At 43.0% G+C, this 15,330-nt stretch overlaps 1 protein-coding gene across 1 annotated transcript in view; it reads left to right on the top strand.

Annotated features, from left to right (window-relative positions):
* The window catches only part of LOC108970156, a 245,029-nt gene that overhangs the window by 142,792 nt on the left and 86,907 nt on the right, over positions 1-15,330 (top strand). The window contains exons 3-4 of the mRNA XM_018935357.1: positions 8,903-10,625; positions 12,105-14,405. Of these exons, the coding sequence (XP_018790902.1) occupies positions 9,033-10,625; positions 12,105-14,405 (3,894 nt within the window). The 5' untranslated portion in view covers positions 8,903-9,032. The remainder of the gene's footprint in view (positions 1-8,902; positions 10,626-12,104; positions 14,406-15,330) is intronic.

Consider the following 15,330-nt stretch of genomic DNA (forward strand, 5'->3'; position numbering starts at 1 on the left):
AGTCTAACGCACTGTTCAATTGTATGTATAAGTTTAACACGCGCTCCTTTCAAGCGTGTCTAATTGCAAAAGTTTTCATTTATGAGATTTGATAAGAAGTGAGTGGCAAATTTCAAGCAAAGCAACGAACCAAGAGAGCCAAAATGCATGAGGCGAGATTTTACAAATGTGCAGTGGAAAGCACAGACTTGCGAAGATTAGTCATAAAGATTACTTAGAGCTAGTGTGTACATATAAAGGTCTGTATATAAGTTTGAATGTGTGAAATAGCAGATTTTGTTGTGCCGAGCTTGAATGAACAGATTTACACTTCTCGCAAGAACCTTAAAATATATTAGAAAATAACTTTGGCAAAACTGAAAAATAAATAAAAAATGTATTAAGTCTGGTGCTGTGGGATGTCAGCTATCCTTCTCATTCGCATTCGCATAAAAGCGAACACTGTCGAAGTAGACAAGTGAAATTTATTTAAGCATGAATTGACAGCTGGACAAATTGAATTTTCAATGCAAGTATGCTGGTGATGCTGGCGGCGAGCAGACTGCTGTTGCAGCAGATTCTCCTCCGCCCACCTTTTCACAGCACCACCTAGCACTAGTTGGCGCACCGCGGGCAGCGTGTGAAGTGAGCAACTGACTGGCAGCGCCGAATAAGATGAATCGAATTCATTGCGAATCGGACAAGTTGAAACGACTGGATTGGCACATCAGACATTCTCATAAAACTAAAATTTTCCATCATCAATTCATCGTTGTTTGTGGCATGCAAATCAATGGTGTTGCAACAACAATAATCAACCAACCAATTGGTACACTTCAGTATGCAGAAGATTTATGTGACTGTCGGCGATGGAAGCATCACACAAAATTTTGGTTAGAAAGTGTAGCGAACTTTACAGCGAAGGAGTCTATAAAATCGATTTGTGGCCCAGACAAATCCGTTTTGGTGCGTTGTGTATGAAGGAATGTGTGTTCCCAGTTAAAAAGTAAAAAAATTTAATATACAATAACACTTTACTACTTGCTGTCGAGCGCCGTTAGTTCTCTCCTCGCAATATGTATAATTTGCTCTGCCATTCTCTCCGCTCTATAGAATTGCGAATCTTTGTTTTTTTTTTTTCAAATATTTTACAGTTGAATTCTGATTTCAGCGTATTTCCCACAGTCCACTGCATCGAAGTCTGCATTAGGAATATTAAAAATTTGCAAGCTCATAAATCATGACTGTATTCTTTTTTCGGAAGAGTTTATAACCTTAGAAATGCTCTTTTATCACATCTAAGTTTGAAAGTACTATCTCAAAAAAAAAAAAAAAAAAAAAAAAAATATTATAATCTATATAATGTCATGTTTTAATTAATATTTGACCCTTGCTTCTTCATATAATTATATATTAATATTTCTCTCAAAACTTTCAAAGAAATCTGCTGCTAATTTAAATTTGACCCGAATGGACACAAATTTTTATTATCTCATTCAAATTCCACACAATTATTATAACTCCCGGCTGGGATGGCCTTAGGTGCCTTCAGCGAATTATGATTTTCACGTTTCGTCTGAGTTTAGGAGTGCCATTTGTAATATTGTTGGACAGTTGCCATATTCATAAAGACTCGTCTCGTCAGTAATGAATATGGGGTCTTCAGCTACGTTGCCAATCATCTTGTTTGCGATAAATTTATAATGAAAGCTCTGTCATCTTATCTTGTATTTTCCTTCTTCTATAAACTTAATTATAAATAATCTTAAAAACTTTCTAAATTTTACTTGACTAAACTGACAAAATCCTCTAGTTCTATAATGTAGATCAGCGGAATTTTCTTAGTACAATGTTTCATTTTGTATTTTTTTAGTGTTCAGATAAAATGGTACATTTATTTATTGGATCTGCTTTTTTAAAGCCTAATAATAATTCAAAAGCTAGACAAACTCAAGCAAGTGATTGTGGTGGTTTGGTGATACGTTGCTCTTTAGTTGGCAGGCATATCCTTTTTTTATGGGTGTTTGATCATAGAAATGTACTAAAGCATTAGCCAAAAGGTTTGGGTGATCTCGAATTTCTACTGTCTGCTATTTCTTTCTTTACCATAGGCATCTACCCACGTAAAAAGGTAATTTTTCAAAGCATTTTCGGTTAGAACCTTTGTTTTACCAACAGTTCAATGCCACTTTGTTGTCTAGGCGAAGCATAGAGTTTCTATTTAAAAGCCAATTTAAATTTGCAGCTCTTGTCTTCATGCAAGTTACTTTGCTAGAGATACATTTGTTTTCTTAACGTGCGATTTTCTACCTAAGTGAATGCCAACATCAGTTACTTCATTCACCTTGGGTACTAAAATATTGATCATAATCTTTGTTACATGACGTGCTATCATTAAAAGAGTGAGAGATTTTGCGCTCTCTCAAGAACGTACGTTCTATTTATGCCCTTCACAGCACCTACACAAGCCCTACACATCAAACTAAATCTGAAAACGTAATCAGCCACCGATTTACAATCCACGAAAACGTTTTGCTATTTTCGAAGCCACTTGGTTTGTCATAAACAACCTTAGTGACGAGTTAAGATTAATTAATAAGGACAATAGATCTTTTATGAAGATTTTAATTTTCATTATGATCGTTTGAATGACAGCTATGGCCTATAGTGCTTCGTTATCGACAGTTCCGTCAAATGAAAAGCTTATTGGGGCGAAACCGAAGTGTGAGAAATATTAAGTCGTGATTTTTGAATCTGAGAGACTGACTCGTATATGTATAGACACACAGAAGAACATGACTAAATCCCCTCAGCTCGTCACGTTTATCATTTGCCACAATTTTTCGAATCTCAAACGTATCCTTCTGAGTGTTACAAACATCATGATAAATTTCATAATATCCTGTTCCGCAATAAATATTATAGATATATAAAAATAATATATAATCTTTTTTTTTTATTAGAAGCCTATATTTAGACTCCGGAACAGAGAGAATTTAAATGCTTCTGTCTACTAGCAGATATGTAATCCACAAAAATGTTATGAAGATAGATGGAGTCAATCCCCCACTTGTTCAACAACCAAGAAACGTGGCATTATATAAGAAGAGCAGACTATAAAACATCTTTTTGGGAAAGCAGAATTTTGTATAGCAAAAAATTAGAGCTCTGGGTCGAGGGCTACATGATGACTTCCTGGAGGGAGATTGCACAGATAGATTGTACTGATAAACTTCATTAAAGGTTTATAGGTGGTTCAGAGAGAAAACAACTGCTTCATGTAATCGTTGATATAGGGTGCCGGCAATATTGTAATGGAATTTCGGTCCCGGTGAAGAGGCGGAGATGCGTTGTTAAATAGCAGCTCTAATTACCTATAAGAACCAGAATGTAAAAAAAAAGTTGTGAAATTTTTCCAGTGATATTGATAAAAAAAAAATAAAATACTGCCAAAACTTTTAGAAAGTCGAGTTATGAATCCGTGATCCATTTTCTTCTATTTCACTAACTCTGCTACTTCATTAAAGTTGAGTTTATGTTGAGTCATAAACAACCCTAATTGCTTCATGGTAACCTTGTAGTGTCTATTAATTTCGTCGTCATTTTTTATTTCTTAATTTTGATTATTATTACTATTATTTTTTTTTTTTGGAAAAACTTAAACCCGCTGAGTCATAGTCGCTGGCGCTATAAACACTAAATCAACTAAAGTGGAACTCCCCTTGCTTTTCTTTTGTGACTCGCCAACAATGTTTGGCCGGCTTCGCTTTGCATTATTTCCACGTTGCTGATTCATTAATTTGACGTTTTATCATAGTTTCCAGCATAGCTGAAGCGTGAAATTCGTTTGCATTTGCAACATTTGTTATAAGTCTACAAAGTATGCGTCTTCCCGTATGTCCTTCTGCGAGCGAACTCAATGAAAATGAATGGTATGTCATTTGCCTTGCGGGCAGCAACGTTAAAGTGCCAACAACAGCAACAGCGCGTAGCATTGACTACGCACGACTATCAGCACTAATACTGCGGCATATAGCCGGCGGCGGAGATAGTACAAATAGTGAAATTAGCAGAAGTGTATTGTGCGACAACAGCAACAACAATAACAGTTACAAATGAAATCAAAACAACATTGGCATGGCAGTCTTAAAATGCTAGTAGCACGCAGCAGTAGCGCACATTACTTGAACGGCACTGCACTCCACTCCACTCCGCGCCACGCTCGCATAAAATTTATTATTCGCGCTACTGCAGACAGCTGTAATACGCTTGCAAAGCCGGCATTGCCATTTGACATCGCATTGCTCACGGCCAGATTTAGTCGATTTGGACGTAACCATTGGCAGCGGTAAGGCAGTGGTGGCGGCAGGGAGTGGAATATTACACGGCCTGGAGGGCTGCATGCAGCGGGGTAGCTCTGCTCGTTGTGCGGGATCAGTCGGGATGAGCTCTGCTAAGGCTGCGTGCGCTAGCTTACTTCCGCTTGGCGTTGCTCCATCCAGCATTTACGAGTTTGGCTATTTTTACGACTTCTAACGAAATACCACGCGTCTGCGTTGCCCGCCGCGTCTTCGTCTTGTGTTCATAGTTCCGCCGTGCGCTCATCCACGCTCGACTGCTTGACGTTTGCTGCACATTTTTCGGGTGCAAAGCGGAAATCACTTTAATGCAATTGAGCTGAAATTGCTGCGCATTTCCATTTCGCCATTGCCGGCGGCGAGCTTTGGCACAATGCTGCGACTGATTGAAAAATGAATAAGAAAAATGAAATGAGCGGAGCATGCGATATGCGAGCTTAAGTTGGAAACGTATGTACTCTATGTACTTTACATGTATCGTTATTAGGGTGATCCTTAATAAACAAAATGAAAGATAGTTTTTCGGTCTTAAGCCTTAAATGACCTCATCATTACCGATATCTTAGATATTCTGTTAAGAAGCGGTTAAACTTTATCAATGAAAGCTCGAATGTTTTTTGTTTTTTTGCACTCATCAATACCCTCAATACCAGCACGAGTATTCCTTTATGTTTGATTAAGTGAACCTGGTGGAGCCACGCGTATATCAGTTTTGGTCTCTTGCGAAACCAGATGAAGCTCAGTTGTTAGATCTAAGAGAAGTACTTTACATTGACCAGTTCGTATTACGCTTCCTTTAAATCTGTTAAGGTATTCTTTAAACCCATCGCAACTTTTTTAAAAGCAATATTTATAGTTTTCTTTTTCTTCTTTATTGGCTAAGACAACGCTTACTCAGTTATAGCCAAATGTGTTCTTTTCAACAAAGTGGAGATCTTTCACTTTCTCTTCTTCCCACGAAGGGCACTCCGTCGAATGGACTCAGAGCTAGATTATTTACATTCATTCAGACGACATGATCAAAGAATCATAAGTCTTCCGCAGAAGCTTTCTCTCGATACCGGGCTGGTTTCGCTCTCGGATTAGGGAATAATTTGAGCCTCGGAAATTTGATAGACGCAATTTATGGTCTTCAATCGGTATCGTAATTTATTTTTGGTCGTATTTGTACCGAAGTTGTAGTTAAAAATTAAAAAAACAAGTTGCTTTCTTACTTTAAAAACCACCTTAATATGTTTACAGTTAGCGAAATGGCAGCATCTCTTCCTCACTGACAGTGCTATAACTCTCAAACATTGAAATATCTTCTAAATGGATTAATGAAGAGACGAAAACACACAGCAGGGATTAGTGTGAGTGAGCAAAAAAACAACGAAAAAAACAAATGATTGGAGTTTTGTTGCAAAGGAAATGCATTCGTGGCGCTTTTAAATTCCGTTAGTTTTCTGCTCACATTTTTTTTCTTTGTTTTTTGTCTTTTTGTCTTTCATCTCATCCTAGGTGTATTTTATTTCAACTTCGTTACTCGCTCTTGCTGTCATTTAAATTGCTATTTTTATGTTTTACACTTCTCCTTTGCATTGTTGCCACTGTTGATCTTATCAGCTTCTAATTCAACAAAGTGCTGAAAAGTTCGACAAAAATTTCCCAGTACGTTCGTTTGTACTCGCTATTGTGCTCGTAAAATGACAGCTTACAACGTGAATGGCAATGATAAATAAGCTCGGTGCTTTGTAAACGACCACAGTATTAATTTGAATTGTCGTTTTCAATCGAATTTCGAATTCTCTTACTGAAATGGAATATCGAATTGCCATCACTGTGAGTGAGATTAAAAAATTCCAACTTTTTGCGCTCCATTTGCGAGCGTCTCTTTGTTGTTTTATTTCACTTTGCTGCAAATTGGATTTTTAAGTACTTCGTAAGTGTGCATTTAATGCAAAGTGGCAACAAAGGAGAAACAACATGGATTATGTAGAGAATCGCGTTTCAGTAAAGCGAAAGATAATCTAATATTTGTTGTAAAATGATTGCTTTGAGTGATCAAATTATGTCAGTGACTTGTCAATGACGGCCGTTGCTTATGTTGTTAAGGTTCGATCATTAAGTTGTCTTACTCTTAATTGGCGTAGACACCGCTTACGCGATTATAGCCGAGTATAGTCGAGCCGAGAAGTTGTCTTACTGGCTATTAGAAAATATAGCCCTCTATTGAAGATGTTCTAGTCCTCAGGTAAAATTTTTTAGAAAACATTTTAATCCATTTGCGAGGTAAGACTTATAAGAGCCGGTAATCTTGACTTCATTCACTTTTCACCACAGACTTCATCTCTTTTTGATGGCTCCTCTGCAGCTATTTAGGACGCCTTTCGGGTGTTAGGGCTTCATGTTACCAAACAAAAAAAATGTCCAGTTAGTGTTCTTCAGTGCTCAAAACTACTTAACTAGCAATAGCATCAAGTAACTTCGTTATTAGGCTTATTAGGATGCCTATTCTCTGCAAAATCGCTGAAATCTGCAAATCTGAAGAATTCGCTAATGATACAAAGTCAGGAACGAGTCGTTGTGCGCCTGTCCGCTTGCGTTTTAGCAGTAGAGCAATCTTAAAAACAGCCAGCAGAAATGTGTTTGCAAAATCCTTCTGGCCGAGAGTAGCAGACAACAGCTCTTTGAAGTTGTTCGGTCTTAACGAGCTCAATCTCGCCGCCATTATGGTAGGTATCAGGACTGGAATAGGTATTTATGGCGTAAAGCTAAAAATCTTGTCTCGCGCCAGTTGTTAAAATTGTATAAAAGAGAACAAGGGGGAAAAATATAGACTATTTCTTCGCCATTGTGCGGCTTCGCTGGACTGAACCACACGTTTGGCGAACCAGACCAATTTCTTGGAATTGATATCAGCTGTCTCAACGAATTTGTGATGAGGTCAATGTACGTTACGAAGTTAGGATCGAATGGTTTCCATTTAAGTTTCCACTTCAGGAACTGAGGTGACAGCACTAGCCTGATATTTGACAGTATTACGTAGTATAAAGTCCTTTGCTACCGGCTTTTCCTCAATTGATTTAGGGGTTTATTTCTTCAATTGCGCCGTTTTGCACCTTTTAGCAACCAGTGTTCTTTGGTTAGTACTCATGACTGACTATGACTGTGGAATTGGATGATTCTATATTTGGGTACTTTGGCTTCGAGGTAGCCTTTTCGGGGTCCTGGCATCCTACCGTTATACCGTTGTCAAAGGCGCCTATGTCATAGCATTGGTCGTCCATGTAATAGTAGTTGTTGTTTAAGTTATGTTTTTCCTTGTTTTGTTCACTCGGAACCCGGAAAGGATTGGTCACTTGTCCTAAGGATAGATAAGCGTAGAGAATTTAGTACCTCCGTTCTCGGCAGAGGCATCGGAGTGAACTAGATCAACTATTATGTATCCGTCCGCTGACCATTTAGCCATCAGTACGGGCCTTGTCCTTACACTTCCGCATTAGGAGATAATCGTAAAAATGAGTGTTTATTCATCCATATCCACTTTAAGAGAACTTTCGTTCGTCAATAAAATGTGCGTTACCATTTTTGTTGAGCCCCTTACCTAAGCCTCGTCGGCACAGCAAAAGAGCCGTGGTTAGGGATGTACTCGAAGAACGTGGAGAGTCGATTCGGTGCCGTTCGTAACAACTTGAACTGGAGACCTTTCCAAGGAAAATCGGTTCACTCTATGGGCACTTGAAGTGCTCCAAGCCCATTTCCTGCTTAATGGGTATGTAAACAAGGAAAATTCCGGCTTTTGAGAAGATACAAGAGCAGCCATTTCATCCATAAAAAAAAAAAAATGGATTGGTGTGGTTTTTGGGCCGGTGGAATCATCGGTCCATATTTCTTCAAAATGATGCCGGTGAGAACGTAACCGTCGATGGCGACCGCTACCACACCATGATAACCGACTATTTGATGCCTGAAATTGAAGTTCATGAACTCGTCGACATTTGGTTCAAACAAGTCGATCCCACTTTCCACACATTGCATCAATCAATGGATATATTGAGAGAAGACTTCGGGGAGCAGATAATTACACGTTTTGGGCTATCAAGGTTGTGGGATATTACACCGTTAGGCTTTTTCCTATGGTCTTTGCGAACAATTGTGATTTTCGGGTCATGCGTGAGTGTGAAAATTGTACTCAACGGATGGACCATCTGAGACGCAATAGCCGTGGCTAATATATGAAAGTGGTAATCTTCAAAAAAAAATAAGATATCCAAATAATGTTCCTTCGAGTGATAAAAACACATTCCCCATTAAATGTGAAATTTTTTCGTTAAAAAAGTAAAGAATCTCGACACCTTTATATAATAACTTTCTGAGTATTTCTTAAGCTTCACTATCGCTTTTTTTATATTATATGAAATTCCGCATTTCTAAAGCCAACCGAAATTTAAAGATATTTTATATTATATATTATAATAAGAAGGAACCAACTCTCATTATCACCGCAACCAAATTAAGGGTTCAGAATCAGTCACTTGCTCATTTCCTCCACTGATCTATTGTGTCTCTGGATTTCCTTGCAGGCTGTCATTATGCAGTTGTCCACTTGGAATTGTGCTGGTCACAGCGTTAATGCAACACCAGTGTCATGCCACATATATGCACCTGCAATCAACAGCGAGACCGTGAGCGTCGTTAATTACAATTGCAAAGATGAGGCCACCAGCCATGCAAACGGCCGCGTTGCAGCCGAATAATGAGCTGCACAACGACACACAGCGACAGCGTCTACTACAGCAACAGCAGCAACAACAGCACATAGCACACCTTCCCTTACACCTGCGACAACACCAGCCGCAGCAGCTACAGCTACAACTGCAATTCCAGCAGCAACAACAACAAGCGCAAACTACGCCACTGACACGACTCAACCAGTCGAGTTACGATCCAACAGCGGCGGCGACAGCGCAACAAGCGCGCAACAAATACTATTTCGAGCAACTCGAATTCACAGTTGATAAACCGTTGAATTTTGTTGCAACCACAACAACAGCGTCATCGAAAGAAGCTGTGAATCTGAATGCGCGCCGAAGTTCAGCGGCGTCCATTAGGCTGCCCATAGTCGATGAAAAGTCCAGGCAGGAGCAATTACTGCAACGCCAACACGCGCAGCCACAAACGCAGCCGCAACCRCAGGGCGCCAGTCTTGATTGCATACAATTGCTGGACTTGAGCACTTCACCGCCACATGAGCCAATCTATCCGCTGCAAGGTAGTGTGTCTACGTACTTGCCGCAACGGTCTTTAGCGGATGTGCCACCGCCATATCGACGCGCCTCCGCAGCCAGTGTRGTACCAGTGCCAACGCATCGCRCCTCCTACGCCAGCCAGTACTCGCGCTCGTCGTCAAGTGAGGACGGTTCGATAGGCGGCGTTAGCGCTGCGAACTACCCRAACTCATATACGCGCGCCAACAGCGCATTCGATGACGCGGCTGAGCATTTCATAATCAACTTTCCAGCCGCAGACTCGCCGTCACACAATCAGAACGATTGCGTTATAAATTTGCCACTCTCCGAGACCGAACCGTTGCTAACGAACATCGAGGCCACAGTTGCGGATAAGCAGCGCTCCATACGTCTGCCGAAGAGTAGTGCCTCATTGATATTCACGAAGAAGGATCTGTTGCCGCAACGCACCGCGTCTGTGGCACCCTACCAGGCTGCCAATACGAATAATAATTGCGCGACGCAACAAAAACAACAGCAATCAAAGCAGCCGAAACGCAATCAACCGAAGCAACAACAACAACAACAACAACAACAGCACCAGCAACAACAACAACACTTGCATCATAGTCTGAGTTTGCGTTCCGCTAACGAATACGCGAATCGCAAACCCGTCAAGCATCTACCAGCCTCATATCAGCAGCATCAGCCGCAACAACAGCTACAGCAGCAACGCCGTAGCTTACAATTAAATTACAACAACAATCTGGTAACCACATCCACGTGCTGTAGCGCGAACAACAACTACTGCAGCAGCGCCACGGGCAAGGGAGTGAGGGTGCCCAGCGCCAGCACCGGCGTCGGCGGCAGCAAAAGTGTTGGTGCTGTTTTGCATAAACATCATCAGCCGAGCGCTGGTTTAAGCACCACAGTGGCAAAAGCAGAAGAACAACAACAACAGCTACAAGCCGGTCAAATTAACACAAACACGGCTGCGACAACGCGCAAGCAACACGCGTACTCCTGGTACGCCCCTGTCTACACTGCACTCGAGGAAGAACTGGAACAGGATTCTAGAGTAAGTAGCGAGTAGAGACATGACTATATACATATATTTATGCGGTTGATTACTAAATAGTTTTTTTTTTTTTTTTGACATGACTAATACTGAGATTCTAAAGCAGCTTGAAAGACGGTAGAGCTCTCTGATATTTATACATTGCATTCTCAATTTCCAAACATAGTCGCCCATTATTATTGGAGATTAAATGTCAGAAGATACTATGACCGCAAAGAAATAGTGGTTAGTTAAGTGTCCAATGACTTAAGCTAAAAGGGTCTGATTCGCTTGAAACTAAGGATTTCAAGGACCATCGGACCACATCTGCCTTCTGACAAGTATATCCAAAGCGAACCGAGGCAGTGTCCAAGGTTTTCTCGGAAAGTAAAGGACTGAGACTCCTTCTGCGTCGATGACAACGCGATTTCTAAGCATTAAAAGCGTCACGGAAGGCATTCTCCGGAATAGCCTTGAGAGCCGAGGTGCATGCTGCTTGAATACCATTTGTCGTCTCAAAGTGCCTACCTTTCATCGGTCTTTTCAGGCAAGAAAACATAAAAACCACCACATCTGGGCTGTAGGGCGGCTGCGAAAGCTTTGGGATGCCGGCCTTGGTTGGGTAGCTGTTCACAAGAAAGGCGGTGGGAGCCGGAGGTTATCGTGGTTCAACTTCCTATCGGCTATGATATCTTGTCGGACCCGATTGGCCCTTCGTTTGAGTCTATTGAGGACTACCACGGAAATCTTAGAAGACTTAGTTGACGGACTACGTTCAAAAGTTTGTGCACACGAGTCCCATTGTCGATGTTTGTCGAAGTCGCAGGTCTCCCAGCACGGTCTTCAACAGCGACTTTTTCTCGGCTCTCCTAAAAGACCTGGTGCTACCGAAACACACCACTTTTTGCTAAAGCAACATTTGAGTAAGCCTGCTGAATTTCACACAGAATTCAAACGCGTACCTCTGCTCTAACGAACGCTGGATTTTCGGCTTTCACCACTCACGGAAACACGGAGATTGAAAATGTTTGTCCCGACTCTTCAGGTGCTCGTTCGTTAGTTAGGAACGTCCTCCACTGAAGTACAGTCGCAGGAAATCAATCTATTACTTTTCGGACAAACCCTGTATAATTCTGAACTTCAGATGTAGCTTACTGAAATAGGCGATAAGTTTGGGTCTTTTTGAACTGTTTACATGAAATCTGAGGAGTGTGTACTCAGAAAAAAAAACATTGTCTAGATCTGTCAATGTAGACTAAGAGTAAAAGTAATCCGTATATGATGATATCAGGTGGCCTAGCCTCAGAACCGCTCAAAGCTCTTTCCAGAAGTATAAGTTTTCTTTACAATAACCCCAAAAACTTTCTCAACACTGGTATTTTGAGTTTAAGCAACAAGAAAGAGAAAATAAAAACAAAAAAATAAAAAAAAAATACAACAAATATAATAAACTTCATATCAAAATAAAATTAATTTTTCTGATTTGTTCCAAACACGTAGGATTCTTCGCCAATCCACAACCTGGCCAACACAAAGAAACAACACCTCAACCACTACCAACAGCAGCGGTCCTCACACAACTCCTCGACGGCAGTCGACAATGAGACCGTTGCGCTGCTAGAGACGCGCAACCAAGTCAACATACAGGCGCAACTGCATGCGCAGGCCAACAACCACGCCCATGCGGACAAAGACAGCAACGACATCAGTGCTGTTGGTGGCGGTAACGGCGTTGGAAGTGGCAGTGGTGTCGGAGTTGCACGCAACGCGAAGTACGAAGCGAAATACGCAGGCCTGGCGCGACGTACAAATGGTGACGGACCGCAAGCGCCCACAACATTGCCACTGTCGAATGCACATAATGCCGCTATGCACGCCGAGATGTCCGGCGGCGAGAGCGGCTACGCAGAGTCACAAACAACAGCGACGATGAACGGCTTTGATGGCGATGTTGGGTTGGCAAACTCACTGAGCGGCACGTTGCCGCCGCGCAGGCGCATAGAGAACTTTCTGAAATCGCTGGTGGGACGCAAGTCGGCCAGTGCGCGCAGCAATAGCGGCAACTCGATCAACGGCGGCAATGTGGATGTGCTGAATTGTCGCGCCGAAAATATTGTTTCCCAACAGCCAATGCCCTCATCGCCGGAGATCAAGATTACGCGAACACCTTCGGAACAGAACATAGTGCTGTTGCGTGAAACTTCACAACGCGGGCGTCAATATAAACAACAGTTGGCAGCGGCGCAGGAGCAGCGCAAGAGTGATTGTGGTGGCGGCGACAAGTTAACCGTAAATGGTGCAATGCAGGGCAGTACATCATCGTTGAATGTGGTACAACAGAAATTGTGGAATATCATGCGGCGTGAGGGCAGCGCGGCCAGCTTGTATAACGAGAAGTCGCACTCGATCGTGCAGTACCGCGGCCTACGCAAGTGTGAGACTGTATTGGCGCTGACGCGGCAAACCAACTCGTTGTGCTCGCCTATATTCGGCGGCAGCGCGGCGGCGCATGTGGGCGCTAGCGGCAGAAATAATGGGAGCGCTAGTAATGGCGGCGGTGGTGTAGCGCGGCACAATAGTTGTAGCGCCGGTGGTGCTAGTAGTGCGTGCGGCGGCATGCGACGCACACATACCACTGGCAGCGGCATCTTCAGCACAAGCGGCGTCGAACAAATACGCCCGCTAAATCGGCTGCGCAACAGCGTGACGAGTATAAATGCCGCAGCGACATGCTCGCGCTGTTCCAGTTTGCTATCGCTAGCCGCTTCCGGATCGCGCTACTCACTCAATGTGGCGGCCAATGCAGGCGCTGCTGGCGCGTTCGCACCGACTACTGCGACGCAAATGCACACATCCGCTTCTCAACAACAGCTGCAAGCGCTGGCAGCAACGCTTGATTACAAGCCACCACCACACTCTTCACAACAACATCAACAACAGCGCGAACGCAAAATTAGCAACGTAAGCAGTAGTCAGTTAAATAGTAGTAATTATATTGTATTAAGTAGTAATCGCATTGCTGATACCACTGTCGTCGAGCAGAATGCCGGTGGCAGCGGTGTCGGCAACAGCAGCAGTGGTAATTGTTCCCGTAAAAGCTCGGCCGATGCGCCAAGTACGCACAGCGCGAGCAGCATCACACCGCCGTCCAACATGACCACGGCTACGCTCACCTCAAGCATCACATCGTCGCATGCCAGCACACCCACAACGCCTGTAGCAACAGCAGCAGCAACAGCTTACGCGTCAGTTGCAGCCAGCGTAGTCGCACCAGATTCACTAGTAATCACACCCACCGCCAACGCCCCGCAAGCACCGATAGCAATGTCTTCGTACACGGCCAACAATACTAGCAACAGCAACACCTCAAGCATACTCGTGGATCTGCCCTCATCGCCGACCTCGCCGACATCGGTCGCTTCGTCGGCTGGCACACCATGCACCTCCGCCTCCTGCTCATCGTCCACCACGCCCGCACCCACCTACGCATTGCCGCCGACATCGCAAACATATCCCTTCACCATAACCTCCCTACTGGCGATGTCAAAGACAACAATGGAACGCGATGCCGGCTTACGGTGTGCGGGCGGTGCGGATGACGATGATGTCGCTTTGACGATAAAAATTTCATCTGCAGGCAAAGGTCCAACGGACATTGTCGACGGCAAACACTATGCGGCATCGGCAGCACTGCCGTTGAAACGTTTCGAGCCCTTCACGTGCAAGCTGTGTTTGGTAGATGTAGAGACGAAGGAGGAGGCTACTACGCTGCAGCAATGCGGCTGCGAATTTTGCACTGAGGTGAGTACAACCAATAAAAATAATATCAAAATACTTTTGGTATCCTATGCTGATTTTTTGAATAAGGATTTTAATTATAGCAAAATCTTAGCTTTAGTTAATTTAATAGATATTCTCTTTATGAACCTGATCATTCCAATAAATGCTGACCATCGTCATATAACACTCTCTTATGAAAATTGAGGTGTTGCGAAGTCTTCTTCTGCAGTTGTCTATCAGTTCGTGAATTACTTTGGGGCGCTGTAATCATCTCCCCTGGAATGTATGCCGCCAGCACGAAGTCAGAACTTCCTTTGTCCACCAGGCTTTGCGTTAGGAACTCTGAAGACACAATATATCGATATCGAGGTACCTTACCCCTCCTCAGTATGTCCATGGTTCCTGAATCAAGATGCCATGCCCGAGTCATCCGAGAGGAATTTGCTAACGAGAACAACTGCGGCTGCCATTACTTGATGCGGGTTATTACAACCATCTTGTTCTTTCAGCTCTTCCATAAGCTCTTTGTTGCTTTCGGCTGCTATTAGTTGATTCAGGTTCACCTGGGCAACTTCTAATACCCTCGGCACTGCTATCCTTATTTGTACCACCATCTTGTTCTTTTAGCTCTTCCAAAAGCTCTCTGTGGACGGTCACGCTCGAGAGGAAACCCCTTTAGTACTCCATCTCAATTTTGGAGTAGAAACTTGCACGACAGTGTCTGTGCTGGAATGACTGGGTGTCTCATCCACCAGGATACTTCATATAAATTTTCTTTTTCTGTTGGGGTTTTAGACTTCCAGTGCCTTTTTACCACGGCGCTGCATCTGTAGTTTAACCGGAACTACACCATTCAGATATTCTCATCACCATTGTTGAGCCTCCATTTTGTGTCCTCAACGTTTTACCGGAGCGATCTCCGGTAGCCAGGTGGCCGTCTAAGGTC

The sequence above is a fragment of the Bactrocera latifrons genome, unplaced genomic scaffold (genome assembly GCF_001853355.1).
Source record: "Bactrocera latifrons isolate USDA-ARS-PBARC rearing strain unplaced genomic scaffold, ASM185335v1 scaffold_287, whole genome shotgun sequence".
Lineage (NCBI taxonomy): Eukaryota > Metazoa > Arthropoda > Insecta > Diptera > Tephritidae > Bactrocera > Bactrocera latifrons.